Source organism: Talpa occidentalis, unplaced genomic scaffold, assembly GCF_014898055.3.
Source record: "Talpa occidentalis isolate TD23 unplaced genomic scaffold, MPIMG_talOcc4v2.1 talOcc4.13, whole genome shotgun sequence".
NCBI lineage: Eukaryota > Metazoa > Chordata > Mammalia > Eulipotyphla > Talpidae > Talpa > Talpa occidentalis.
Window position 1 is genome coordinate 97,430,643 of NW_023601322.1, and position 13,838 is coordinate 97,444,480.

General features: G+C 66.1%; 2 protein-coding genes across 5 annotated transcripts in view; both read left to right on the forward strand.

Moving 5' to 3' along the window:
* Positions 1-11,039, forward strand: part of LEF1 (lymphoid enhancer binding factor 1) — a 91,709-nt gene extending 80,670 nt beyond the window's left edge. For 2 of the 4 annotated variants that reach the window (XM_054694571.1, XM_054694575.1), the window contains 6 exons: positions 257-379; positions 1,137-1,299; positions 5,037-5,144; positions 6,410-6,458; positions 6,944-6,984; positions 10,545-10,582. In XM_054694571.1, the coding sequence (XP_054550546.1) occupies positions 257-379; positions 1,137-1,299; positions 5,037-5,144; positions 6,410-6,458; positions 6,944-6,978 (478 nt within the window). In that variant the 3' untranslated portion in view covers positions 6,979-6,984; positions 10,545-10,582. Of the gene's footprint in view, positions 1-256; positions 380-1,136; positions 1,300-5,036; positions 5,145-6,409; positions 6,459-6,943; positions 6,985-10,544 lie in introns of all 4 variants that reach the window. The other 2 variants (XM_054694570.1, XM_054694574.1) reach the window with 1 other exon arrangement.
* A 1,891-nt stretch (positions 11,040-12,930) lies between these two features.
* Positions 12,931-13,623, forward strand: LOC119242946 (basic salivary proline-rich protein 1-like). Its single transcript, XM_037508367.1, has one exon. It carries the CDS (start codon positions 12,931-12,933, stop codon positions 13,621-13,623), a length of 693 nt encoding a protein of 230 aa, XP_037364264.1.
* The last annotated feature ends 215 nt before the right edge of the window (positions 13,624-13,838 follow it).

Here is a 13,838-nt window from a genome sequence, read left to right on the forward strand (position 1 = left end):
TGAAATTCCTCTCCGGTGGCTGCTGTGCAGGAAAAGTGTCTGTCTAAATCCTGTGGCCTAGCGCTTGCCCAGGGAAAATGCCAGATGCCGCCCTTCGCTCCAGAGAGCAGTTCTGCCAGTCAGGGACTCCCCGGTTTGCGCTGGCGGGGGCGGGACACACGGCCAGGCCGGGCGGAGCAGCGTGGGGCTCGGCGGGCTGGCGGCGGGCGGGGGCGGCCACGCAGCTAGTCCAGAGCCGCCTCTGCTTCCTCCCCAGGTTTTCCCACCACATGATTCCTGGCCCTCCCGGCCCCCACACAACTGGCATCCCTCATCCCGCTATCGTAACGCCTCAGGTCAAGCAGGAGCACCCGCACCCCGACAGCGACCTAATGCACGTGTGAGTAGCCGCGGCGGAGGGGCGAGGTTCCCCCCTGCGCCCCGCGGTGGTCCGAGGGCTGGGGGACGTGCCCACGGAGTCGCGCCGTGCTCGTGTGGGTTGAGGCCGGATGGGGCCCAGGGACCGCCCCACGCGGCCACCGTCTCCGCCACCTCGAGCTGCGGGCCCCTTCACTAGCCGGGGGTCCCCGGGAGTGCTGAGCCCCGCGGACGGCGGCTGTAGGTACCTTGAGGCCGAGCTCCGCTGCTCTCAGCCGTGGGTCCCGCCGGCCCGGGGTGGTCCCGGCTGTCACCGCAGGGCTCACGCCCCTGAAGACATGAGCCCCTCCGTTTCTGAACCTGGGTGTGGGCGGGCTGGGGGGCAGGGAGCACGACCGTCCACAGGCCCCGACAGCGCAGGCCAAGCCAGCGTTCCTGTGCGGGGCACAGTCTACTGCCTCGTCGGGTTCTCAAACGAGGGCCTTGACACCCCCGAAAGTAAGAGGAACGGTGCCCGAGGCGGCCGTGTGTCAGCTTTGTCGAGAGGATGGAGGGGTGACGCCCAGGTCCGGGGGCTGGTAAACGCGTATGTAGGTGAACTTTCTCCAACCAAAGGCTCCTCGTTCCCCGGGGAGTCCCTGAGTTGATCTTCCGCGCTGCAAGGCGGGGGGCGTAGAGCACCCTGGCGCCTGTCCCCAGCCTGGCTGCTGTGGGTGTGCAAAGAGGGGCTTGCTTCTCTCCTCCCACCCCTTCCGTGACACCCCACATCCACCTTTCAGGAAGCCTCAGCATGAACAGAGAAAGGAGCAGGAGCCCAAAAGACCTCACATTAAGAAGCCTCTGAACGCTTTTATGTTATACATGAAAGAGATGAGAGCAAACGTCGTCGCCGAGTGCACGCTGAAGGAAAGCGCCGCCATCAACCAGATCCTGGGCAGGAGGGTAAGTGGGGCGCGCTCTGGGCCAGTCCAGGGGAAGGCGGGGCTCAGCGATGGAAAGCGCTGGAAACAGCTCTCAGCGAGTACTGTTCTGCTCGTGCTCACGCGGCAAACGTTACGCAGGACGTGTTGTGTCTGCCGGGCACCGTGGTGGCTGTAGCACGCCTCCGTGGAGCACAAAGTGTGCCGACAACCCAAATCTCAGCTAGGCGGGGCCCCGGTACGTAGAGTGGTGACAGTACTGCTCGTGTCGAGAGCAGGGGTCTCAGAGATAGGAACGGGATGATGACGGAGGGCCCAGGGCAGAGCCATGTGAGGCAGCTGTTCGGAGTAATCAGTGACCAGCAGCCCTCCAGATAGAGAGGACAGGAAAGTGGAGCTTGAGTGCCATGCTTCTGGATGAGAGGGCCCAGGGAGCAGAGTTCCTTCACCTTTGGATGGAAGAGTCTTGAGAGAGAGTTCCAACAGTCTTTATTCTAGCAGATTCAGGCAGACAGCTGGAGATGAGCATTTTGAAATGCTTACAGTCCAGTTAGTACCATCACCAACTAATTACTCTGGTGATGACAGCTGTGTTGCCCGCCTCTCTTAGCCACTTCCCCATGATCTAACGTGGGCACCTGCTGCATCTTTAGAGTGTGCGCGGGGCCCTGAGTGGTCAGCCGCGCCTGGCGCGAGGCTGAGCCAGGCAGACACTTGGCCTTCTGGCCGGAGGCAGAAGTCTAGCTCTTTGCAGGTGCTTTTCTCTGGCTGGAAATGGTTGCAGTCGCGGGTACATGACCAGAAGTGGAAAAGCTCTGACCTGCCTCTAATTCCGCTGACAGCGCTAGCACAGAAACGCTAGCAGGTCAGCGCTACTGCGCCTGCACTGCGGACGCTGCCTGCTGTTACGGTGGCTGCCGGCAGTCTGCACCCTCAGAGGCAGGAGCTGCAGATGAACGTGCGGAGGAGGAGGCAGGTCGTCTGTGAATTTTCGGGAATCGTGTTTGATCATTGTTACCATGTTGGTTACCAACCTCGTACACGTCAGCATTCATTGGAGAAAACCGAGGCGAGGTCCAGGCAGGCGGGAGACGGCGGGCAGCGGGCTGCCTTGCATTATCGAGGCCTGTTGGAGAGAATGAAAGTACACGTCTTTCCAATCTGCAGGACCCCAGGGGTACAGGGCAGGGTGGGGTGGTAGATTATAGCTCTTTTGGTGCCCTGGGCACAGCCCTCGCTCTCCCTGTGGATTCTGCAACACTTAATAACAGTCATGACGGCGACTTCCCAAGCCAGCCGCGGCGGACGAGCTCTGCCTGCCAGCTCGGGGTGCTGACCGCTTCCCCGACCCTTGGAGAGAGAAGCTCGGGGGGCACGAATGGCTGATGTGCCATGGCAGCTTGTGCGAAAGGCAGCTTTATCTTGTGCGTGTGCTTGTCTGAGTCAGAGGTTCCCTGGCCCTTGAGGAGGCACGATGTCCCGCGGCGGCACACACGGGGCGCCGGGCTTCCATTGGGAACGCGCATTTCCAGCGCCCGCTGCTTGCGCAGCACCCTCCACGCGGCCCCAGCATGGTTCTCATTTGCGCGGCTGCCTGTCTCTCATTTAGACACCTGTTTCTATTTCTAGGTCTTTGAGATCTTTGATTAAGATCAGGCTTTCTGTGCTTTCATAAGTGCCCTCTGGCAGGATAGTCCTCGCTAGTTCTTTAAAGTTCCTGGCTTTTCAATCATGCAGTTTCACCCTGGGATAATTAGAATTCTTAAAATTCTTAAATCCTTCCCCAGCATTCTAGCTAAGTGTGTAGTCATGGGAATTCAAGTGTGTATAATAATACAAATCCTGCCTTCTCATGGGATTTTTCGCGGTGGACCTTCCAGCTTGTTAAAGGTTGCTCACTGACCACCAGTTTAAGTGGTGGGACTGGACCCGTTTCTTCACATCCAGTAGGTATTGCTCCCAACAGGACTGACAAGGAAATCTGATGTTTTGAGAACATTAACTCTTTACATTTTCAGGAAGCAACAGAAATAGAAGCCCTTTGCCGTTGATTGTGTTGCAGAAATCCCTGCGAAGGGGGCCTCTCTAGCTGGTACGAGAGACTAACAGCTTCGCTGTACCTGCCGCCGCCCTCTGGGAAATGCTTTTTTACTGCGAGTAGAGTTAGCGCAGCAGGAACGCCAGGGAAGGGAGAGAGTTTGGCCCTTGCTGCCCGGAAGTGGTTAGCCCAGCGCCGCGTGCCGGGGTCCTGTCATCCTCGGTGGCTGCTGTGCACAGGACCCTGCTCACGTCTCGTGAGGCCTGAATTGGATTTGTGACCCCCACTTTTCCCCACACATGCGCAGCTGCCGTAAGTGACGCACAGCTGTACTGCTAGGTGACCGTATCCGCTCCCACCCTTGTCCTTTTTCCCGGTCCGCCCGCTAGCTTCTGTCAGCCTGCACCGCCCTGTCTCCAGAGCCGCCAGGCTGCTCTTCCCTGTGAAGGCCCCTGTGGGCCGGGGCCTAGCTATGGGGACGCCGCCCGGCCGCTAGTAGCCAGGTGGGTGACTTCCGCCCTGGACGTGCCTTCTCAGGCTCATCCAACCGAACCCGAGTAACAGAACTCCCTCAGGTCACCTGTTCGGTTGATTGTTACACAAAAACCACGACTACTACTTGATTGGCCTAAAGGCCCGGGCTGGACCCGCCCGCGTGTGCCTTGCTGCAGCGCTTGTAACACACTTAGAGCCTGGCCTACCTGTCCAGCTCAGGTGCGCCGCGGGAGACGGGCCTTCCGGTGCCAGAGCCAGGTCCTGGAGCCGGAGCTGACCGTGGGGGTGGAGTCCAGGAGGAAGAGGACTCAGCTGCCAACTTCTCTCTCCCCTTCCCTTGTTCTTGTTTGACCTTTTCAAACAAGAACAGAGTGATGAGACCAGCATGTAGGGTGACAGGGTAGGATTCCCCCGCCTTGAATGTGAAGGCAGTAAGCGGGGGAGGCCCGCCCTGGGGCTGGGGGGTGCAGCCAAGGTCTGGGCTCAGGTCCCCCTGCAGCTCTCCGCTGCCAGGCACAGCTCTCCTGCAAGATCTGGGAAGATGAGAAAGTACTTGGAAACTGCTTGGGTGGGAGGTGCCCGAGGCAAGACGTGTGCAAACAGCTGCCAAGCAGCGCAGAGCTGTAAGCTGTGTAGACGCCCCTGGGTGCTGGCTGACACGCCGGCCTGCGTGACGGAGGGGAGCAGCGTGTTTGCAGGACACGCAGCTGCATCCTCTAGTGGGTGCTGCAGGGCGCGCCTCTCACCTTGCTCCTGGTGATAAGGCAGCTGAAAACGGCAGCCTGGCCGGCCGCCAGGGTACACACTGTGGCTGCTGAGCGTGCAGGTGTGACGGGCAGGTGAGAGACACGGACAGACTGACCTCCGATGTCTGTCCTTGCGGCTCGTCCGGCGACGACGTGTCTGCGTGCGTGTCGGGCAGGGACAGAGCCTGCGGGGAGGCCCTCCTTCCTCAGGCGTCAGGGACACGTGCCCGGCCGTGGTGTCAGCGAGGGCCACGTGGGCCAGGCTCTCGGTCATGTGCCTGCAGGAGAGACGGGGTGGGGGCCGCGAGCGGCTGACTCAGGGGGCTCTGCTTGGCCGCGGCGTTTTTCCCCCGAACAGGAGAGAGAAAGTGAAGTCCGGGTTTCACTTTGGCTGCTCGGCTCCAAGCCTTGTGAGGCAGGGGTCTACGGGTGCCCCCTCTCAGTGTGGCGCTGTACTTACTCTTGTTTGCCACCCCCCAGTGGCACGCCCTGTCCCGGGAGGAGCAGGCGAAATACTACGAGCTGGCGCGGAAGGAGAGACAGCTGCACATGCAGCTCTACCCCGGCTGGTCTGCGAGAGACAATTACGTGAGTATCCCCGCCACGGCCGGCGCCGGCGCCGGGGCCTGTTCGTGAGAAAGCTCATTACTTCCCCGAAGGTGCCAGGGGGACAGTGCATGTTGTAAGCTTCCTCTCCTGGCGGCCCGTGGGATTAGGGAGACATGAGTAACCCCGCCGTCCTCCGTTGGCCGAGGGGAGCTCTTCTGTGACCCCGCGGATGCCCGAACCAAGCCCCCGGGCCTGGGCTAAGGGTCCCTGCCGTCACAGACGGTGCGTGGACGTGCTCTCGCAGGCAGCGCGCACGTAAGGTTTCCGCACCGCCAGCGCGGGCAAAGGGAGATTTCTGCAAGTAGTTGCCTCCACCTAGTGTGTTTTTCCATTTGGATGTGTGTGTACGGACACGACAGTGTGCTTGTGCTGAGGCCGGCCTTCCGCAGCGGGGCCTTCTGTGCGGCCCACGTCCCCCTGGGTCCTTTGGATGACTGTTGAATACTTCAGCGGGAGGACACGGCCTGAGACGTCTGAAAGCAGGGGCAGTGGTTAAGGTGCTTCTTTTACAGCTGGACCTACTTGTGCAACGCACATCACGTGTGTAGGGCTGTTCCTGCAGGACAGTAACAGCAGCGGCTTTGTGGAATGGAAGAGAGAACTAGTGCAAGACTCACGACACGTAGGGTCGTTGTAGGAGTCTTGCAACGAGGAATCTGACGGACTTTTCCCACAGACTAATGAGAAGTGGGTCCAGTTTCCTGCTCCAGGTGAATGTCCCCTGCTTCCTATGACGTATGTTAGCCCGATGGAGCAGGGGCTGCAGTGGCCAAGGGGTTCCTGGTAAGGAGGACCTCACTGATAGGCCAGCCAGGCATTTCCGCACAGCTTGAGCATCTGACTGACGTAGTCTTGTCTACTGCTGAGCAGCTGTATGATGATGACACTTCGCTTTTTGGTATTTTATAGAGATGAGTAATTTATTTAAGCTCTTGATTTCAAAACCGGAAGGTAGTGCCCATGCTCTGTGGGAGACCAGCCTCCAGCATGCCGGCTGGGCTGGCCGCCAGAGGAAGAGCCATTGTCCCTTTGCAAGGGGCCGTGAGCTCGACCTCGAAAGTGTGTGGTCAGTGCCCGAGGAACACCCCCTCGAGGGGGCACTGAGTAGGTACTGGAGCCCCCCGTGAGCCCATGAAAGGTGGAGCGGCACGGCCAGGGCCGGGAGAAACGAGGACTTCTGCCCCGGGTCCGGCTAGGACAGGGGGTCTCGGGTCCCTGACAGGACCTTGCCTCTCTCCTTCCAGGGTAAGAAGAAGAAGAGGAAGAGAGAGAAACTGCAGGAATCGACATCCGGTAAGCCTGGCCGGACGCCCTCCCGCCACCCCTGCTGCTGTCCCTGTGGCGCCTCCCCTCTGCAGGCTCGACAGCCCCTCCTCGCCCTGTCACCCGGAGTCCCCGCCGTGACCTGTGCTTTTGCTGTGTCGGTTCTCTTCGCTGTAACACTCCTGCTTGGTTTCCGTGTGCACAAGTCCTTCCGAAGGACGGTTCTAGGCGTGCCGCCCTGCCTCCCCGCGGGTCTTCTGGGGGCCGGGCCTTGAGGCGCAGCAAACCTGCCGTTAGGGCTTCTGTTTCCAGTACGGTAACTCAAGGCAGCAGTCGCCGAGGTCCTAGTTATTCCCCCTTCCTCTGAGGCCACTGCCTTGTGCCGCCCAGGCGGAAGTGGTGGCATCAGAGCCAGAGAGGAAGGGCAGCGAGGCCGCGGGAGCTTGTAGCCACTACGCGTTTGCAATGTGCGACCCTCTTCCTTCCACGTTGGTTAAAGCCACGATTTTCTGCAGGTACAGGTCCCCGAATGACAGCTGCCTACATCTGAGACATGGTAAGAACGACCCCTGGTCCTCCCGCCGACACGGGGCATGGGGGCGCAGCTGCGGCCCTGCGGGGGGCACCGTGCACACGCTCTTGCTTGAAATCCCGACCCTGCGCCCAGCCGAGCCGGCGCTGGCGTGAGGAATACGGGGCTCCGCGGCCGAGCGCCCAGGTTTCTCAGTGACCACACACACAGGCGTGCGTCCAGCCTGGGGCCCGCACCCATGGCCCCTGGCTCGGCTGCCTCCCGCTGGGGAGCCCTCAGGCCCGTGCTGAGGACCCCGCGCTGCTCGCTCACTCCCCTGGGCTCTCGTTCCCCATTAAAAAGCGCCCAGAGCCGAGGTGTGACCGTGGAGTGTGGTGCTGGGCTCTGCGCCCGAGACCGCCCGCCCCGCCGAGCCTGCTCCTCCCGAAAGGCGCTTTTCTCCAGGTTGGCTGTGCCCTCGGCCCGCGCAGACACCCCCGGCCCCTCCCGGGCCTGCAGGCTGTGGCCTCTGTGCCTGGCGGGGCCCCTTCCCCACGCAGGATGGGGACACAAGGCTGGCGGTGGCCGCCCAGGCCGCAGGGGGTGGGGGAAGGCACGACCCCATCGGTCTGGGCCCGCAGGGAACTGCAGCCTCGGCCGTCTGCAGGGGCCCCAGGCCCACCAGGTCCCGTGGGGCAGCCTCCCCACGGAGGGGTACCTGTGCCACTGCAGGAGAGAGGAGAGGAGAGAGAGCGGAGCTGTGAGCAGCCTCCCATGTGGCTGTTGTGCGGAGCGGCTGTGTGTGTTGCTGGGGCGCGGGGAGAGCTGCCCCAACAAGGAGTTGCTGTGGGCGGGAGGCTCCGTCCCGGGGAGCAGAGCAGAGCCCAGCACAGCCTCAGCCCCAGGCGGGGGTCACCTTGATGGCTGCAGCAAGGCTGGGGCTGCCCCGTGTGTCTCTCTCTCTCTTCTCCGCCCTGCCCCCGCCCAGCGCCCCGGAGCCTGCCCCGGAAGGCATGTTGCCCGTGTCCCGGGAGGCCGGCGGGGCGGCCGCTGGGGAGAGGAGGGGGTGCGTGTGCAGGACCCGGGGCCCTGTCAGCCGTGCTGTGCTCCCCGCGGAGGGTGCCTCCTAACTGGCAGCCTTGGGCGCCCGCCCCACTGTGGCCCGGGCTCCGGCGCTGTCTGCTGCCCGCGGCCACCTACCATCCCTGCGCGTCTCCCCGCGTCCCCCCACCCGCATCCACGCGGGGCGCTCAGCCCGTTCCCGTCTTGGCAACCGTGGCCGCGCACAGAGGAGCCGGGGGGGGGGCAGGAGGCTCGCCCGCTGGTCCACCCGTGGCCCGGGCCTCTGCACCCAGTGTCCGGGGCCCGCAGACCCGCCGCGGGGGGGGGGTCGAGCTCGTTGTCCCGCCAGCTCTCCGTAGGCGTCCGGGGTGGGACGCCCGTCCCTGGGGCTGCTGGAGGCCGGAGGCTCGCGGGGAGGGGGACAGGCAGGTGGCCTGACTAGGGCGACTGCATCGTGGGGCGTCCCTCCTGCTCCCAGCAGAGCCGCAGGCCGACGGCCTTCATGGCACATGCCCCCCGAGGCGGCCGCTGGAGTCCCCGGTGAGGTCTCGGGGTGGGGGGGGCCCTGCCCTGTGCGGGCCCCCGGTGGAGCGAGGCCCCCGGCCTGCTCAGCTTCCAGCACCGGGCGCCTTCCACCCTGCCTGTCGTCCTGCACCCGCACGAGGGACCCGCCGCCCCCGCCGTGCGTCTTGGCAGACATCCCGCCCGCCGGCCAGGGCGCGCAGCTGAGGCGGGGCCCCGGCAGTCAGGGGCCTCTCCCTGCAGTCGGGCAGGCAGCTCCCCCGTTGAGAGCGGGGTGCGGGGCTCCAGGGCGCTCCCCTTCCCGTCATCGGCGCCCCGTCTGCTCACAGGCTTCTCTGTCCCTCGGCTCTGCGAGCAGCTCTCTTCACCGCGGCTTCGGGGGCTCCCCTTGGGGCAGGTCCCTGTTGCTGACAGGGGGAGAGGATGTCCTGAGCTCATGCCCCACAGGCTGTGCGGGCCCCACCCCCTCCCCAGGCCAGAGCCTTGCGGACATGGGGAGAGACACAGCCCGGCCCCAGCCAAGGCAGGGGGGCTGAGGCCTGATCCCCTTCCCGCGCCAATAAACCTTAGGAACGTGTGGCGCGCCTGCAGCGGAGCACGGAGACGGCCTTGTAAGCGCGGGGGAGGACCCGCAGCCAGGCTCCCCGTTTTGCATCGGGGCTGCCCGCTCACAGTTCTACATAGATGTCTTCATGTCAGGATAAGCCCTGCATTCGGAAAGTGGGGGTGAACGACGGAACATGGACACATCGTGGGGAGGACCCAGGGTCTGGGTGGGGGAGGCAGGATCGGTGCTGGATGCCCACGGCCGGCTCCTCAGGGAGGGGAGAGAGACAGGGGGTCGGGGGGACATGGAGCACGCTGGCCGGGAGTGAGAACCTCCCGTGTCTGTCCGGAGGTCTCTCGCACGCTTTCCCTGGCATCCAAGCACACGGGTCGGTGTGCATGAACAAGCCATGGTTTCGTTGCGTTGGCTTGTCCGTGAGACTCCCAAGAGCAGGATTCCTCCTCGCCCGACGGGAAGGAGGCGCTCCTGGCGACGGGCAGGCAGAGACGGGCTGTCAGAGGCACCCACACGGCTGCTGGGAGGGGGAGAGGCTGTCCCGAGCTCATGCCATGCAGGGTGTGTGGACGCCACCCCCACGCCAGACCAAAGCCATCAGGACATGGGGAAAGACACAGCCGGTCCCCACCCAAGAGAAGGAGGCTGGGACCCGAGGGTGCAGGGAAGCCGCCAGGGTGGGTATCAGAACCAGACACGTGGGCCTGGGGGGCTCGCTCTGTCGCTCGCCTCCTGGCTTCACGGCTCCCGGCTGGCGGCAGCTCTCAGAGCGCCCTGTGGGATGCCTGATGGGGCATCGGGCAGGACGCATGTAAGACTATGTCTCCCACTCTCTCCGGGAGCTGTCCTCCCTCACTTCCCCTGCCCTCGTCAATGAACCTTTTCTGAACCCTGGCGTGCGCCTGCAGGAGAGTTCTGAGGAGGCCTTGTCAGCGCGCGGGGGAGACCCGCAGCCAGGCACCCGGGTTGTATCGGGGCTGCCCGACAACACGACCACCGCTTTCCAACAGCAGGCACTTGCAGCGAGGCGTCGTGCCACCCACCAAGGCGCGCGGCCTGGCAGTCAGGAAGGAGCGACATGGGGAGGCTGGGGGGGCTGGGCACCCCAACGGAGGGCTGTGGGCCGAGCTGCCCAGCATGGGGGCTCCCCCTGGGCAGCACCACACCACAGTGCTCGTGGGGCTGAAAAGACCAGGCCCCCGGGCACTCCGGCCCCCACAGGGCGCAGCGGGCTCTGCCGGTGTCCTCCGTGCCCGGGAGGCCGCCGCCCCGCACGGCGCAGCCGGAGCCACATGCACCCGCTCACGCGGCCTCCAGGGCCCGGGGCGAGGCCGTGAGCGTCCCCAGGCGCACGGGGAGCCCCAGCGGGCCCCGGAGCGCGGCCCGTGGGAAGCGGGTGAGGCCCGCGAGGGGGCCCAGCTCGCTCCCATTAACGGCCTGTCCTCTGTTCCTTCCTGAGGTGGAAAACGAAGCTCCTTCCCCACGTGCAAAGCCAAGGCGGCGCCCCCGGGGCCCCTGCTGGAGATGGAAGCTTGCTGAAGCCAGCTCAGCCGCCGGAGACTGAGACGACACCCACGAGCCGCCGCCCACAGACAATCACTGCCACCCCGTCGGCAGAGCCCCCCCATACGGCCTGACGTCTTCGGCCACCACCACCCCGGCCCCGGGCGAGGCCCCAGGCTCCGCTCCACAGGGAGGCCCCAGGCCCCGCCTCGCCCCGGGTCTCCCCCTTCTGCCCGCAGCTTCTATTTAACAGCGCGACGCGTCCATCTTGGGTGGGCTTCCTTTCTGTTTTTTTTAAACTTGAACTGTGTCCATTTGCTCTTTCGTTTCCATGGCCGTCTGCTGCGCTAGCTCTCCGCTTTCCACACGCATCACAGCCCTGGGCGACAGGACGCCACGGAGGCCTTTCTCGCGCCCCACGGCGGCTCCGCTCCCGGCCCTCCCGGCCGCTCCTGCCCACGAGGGCCGGCCGCGCCCCGCTCCGCGGACCGGGTGCAGTGACGCTCCTCTCCCCCCCTCGGCCCCTGTACAAAGCCCAGCCCTTGAAGCGCCCCCGGCCGCGGCCTGTCCCCGCCCCTGTTTTTATTAGCCGAGTAGTGGGATTTTATGCCAGTTGTTGAGACGCGCGTCGCCGTGCCTGCCCATTTTTTAACTAGCGAGGCCCAGCCTTGGCCCAGCCGCCCCCTGGTGTGTGTCGTTCCAGTTGGAGTTCACGTGCTGAGCATTTTTTAAAAGAAGCTTTGTAATAAAACAGTTACAGAAACAGGTCTCGGCCTTTCTCCGGAGCGAGCGCGGCCCGCTCCCCCGCCACAGGCGCTGCGGCACCTCCAAAGAGCCCCGATTTAAAAAAAAAAGCCCCTCCCAAAAGGGAAGAGGCCCAGCGGGGAGCGGAGGGCCGTCCGCAGGGCCCCTGCCGGCCCCAGGACCCGTGCTCCCCCGGGCGCAGGTCTGGGCCCGCTGCCGGCCGCAGGCCGGGGCCGCCTCCCACTCGCGGTCCGCACCCGGGACCCCAGGCCAGCCGGGCCTGGCACGCCAAGGCTTCCGCTCCCCCTGGCCCCGAGTCAGCCTTCCAAATGGGGAGCCGGCGTTCCATCCTGTCCTCGCAAACTGGCACCTCCTCGTCCGCACACCGGCATTTCCTGCGCGACCCCGGCCGGGCCCAGCCCAGAGCACCGCGACCCCAGGGCCTCCCGCGGGGGTTTCCCGCCCTGAGCCCCTTGCAGAGCCACCAGCGCCACTGGCCTAACTTCCGTCTGGCGCTCCAGTGCTGGTTCCTTCTCCCCCGCCTTCAGCACAGCTGGGGAACAGCTGCTCCCACACGCCGCAGGCTGCCCTTGCGGAGGGCCATGACTCGCCCGCACATGTCCCCTCTCCAGGCGAAGCTCCCCCCATGCCGTCCAGCTGTCATCATCAGCCCTTTCATCACTTTCCTGACTGCCCTGGACGCGCTCCAAGTCTCCGCATCGGGTCCCACCGGGAGCCGGGGGGGGTCTAGGGTGCGCAGGGGACCCGCGGGCTAGAAAGCTTCCCTGTTGCTTCACAGCTCTCCCCCCACATTCCTTCACTGACGCAGCCGAGCAGTCGCAACCGCCGGAGGCGGGGACCACGATGGTGTCCCACAAAAGGGTAGCAGAGGGGGCAGGAAGTGTTACTTTTGGGGAAACAAAGTCACAGCTCATCGGTGGGGCCTTCTGGGTCTTAGGAAGCCAACCGGTGCCCCATCATGCCTCAGTGACCAGCAAGGACAGCGGCAGAGGCGAGGGAGAGCCGGCTGGCCTGGCCGCGGCCCTGCTGCTCTCTACGGAGAACGCGGGGAGCGGGGCGAAGGCAGCAGCTGGTGGCCCTCGAGCAGCTCCGGGCACGCCCTGGGCCCCCCCCCCCTTCCCAGGGCCGATGCCACCCGCCGTCCTGCCGGCTGCTCTGCCGGGGCGCTCCGCGCGGGCAGCAGGCCGGGGGCCCCTGCAGGGCAAGGCCCGGCGGCCACCCCGGGAGCCCGGGTCGGAGGGGCCCCGCCTGCCAGCCCGAGGCCAGAAGGCCCGGGCAGCCGCCCCTCTGAGCGCCCGTCAAGGGTTGTCTGGTTGCCAGGAGCCACCCGCCCCCTGGCAGGGCCTCGCCCGCCGGCGGCAGCTGGGCGCGTGCAGCGGCTCCCTCTGGCTGACGCGCGCGGAGCCCTCGGGGACCCCGTCTGCTGAGCGCGAGCGGGGAGTCCCGGGCACCACCGCCGCGGAGGGCGCCGACTTCTAGGGTACACCCCCCCCGACACGCGCGCACCCCCCGACACGCGCGCACCCCCGCGCCGCCAACCACGCGCAGGTCTGCGGGCTGCTGCGCACAAACCCCACATGCCCGGCCGAGAGGGCGCACAGCGCGGGGCGCCCGCGGGGGGCCACGAGCCCGCCTTCCGCAGCGGCGCCGGCCGGGGAGGGCTCGAGGGCAGCCGCGCCCCGCAGGGAGCCCCGAGGAGCCACACGGGGCGACCAGCTTCACCTCACCCGCCCGGGGCACCGTCCGCCCCTCGCTGGGCGGCGCCGGGGCGGGCACCGCCCTGCGGTGGCTGCCGCGCGGCCGGGACCCCAGGGCGGGCACAGCCGGACGCGAAGCCCGTTCCCGCGCGCGGCCTGGCCGCCGGGCGACCCCCCGCGGGACGGGCAGCACCGACGGCGCCGCCCGAGCAGCCAGGCCCGGCGCCCGGTCACGGCCGGGGACGTGCTGGGGAGACCACGAGGCGCCCACGAGCTCGCGCGGCGTCGCACGGGCCCTGGCACCGGCGCTTCCAGGGAAGCGGCATCCAACACACCCCCCGACCGCCAGCCGGGAGCCCCGCGGCGCGGCTGCTGAGGAAGGAGGAGCCCCTAGCCGGCCTCGACCCCCCCCCCCCCCCGCAGGGCCGCGCCGTCCGCCTCCCTTGCCCAGCCCGCCCACCGCAGGCTACAGGCGCCCGGGCCGCGCTGGCAGGGGCGCCCGCCAACCCCCAAGTGACGCGCCCATCTGGGGGCGCGGGGCAGGCCCCCGGCCGCTCCCACAGGGCCCGCTGACAGGGCCAGCGCCCCGCCCCGGGCGGCGAGGACCCACAGGGACACGGGGAGCGCCTGCCACCCGCACGCACGGGGGTGGGGGGCCGCCAGGAAAGGGGCGCGCCTTCTCACCAGCATGACAAGGAAACGACCCCCACAGGACAGCCCGCCACCTGGTGAGTCGGGCGTCCACTGACCCCCTAAAGGCAGAATCGAGGGAGCCACGCCGGTGGCGG

What these genes read in the sequence shown, in the direction of transcription:
- LOC119242946 (XM_037508367.1), top strand. Translation starts at nt 12,931, where the DNA reads ATGCCCGGCCGAGAGGGCGCACAGCGCGGGGCGCCCGCGGGGGGCCAC.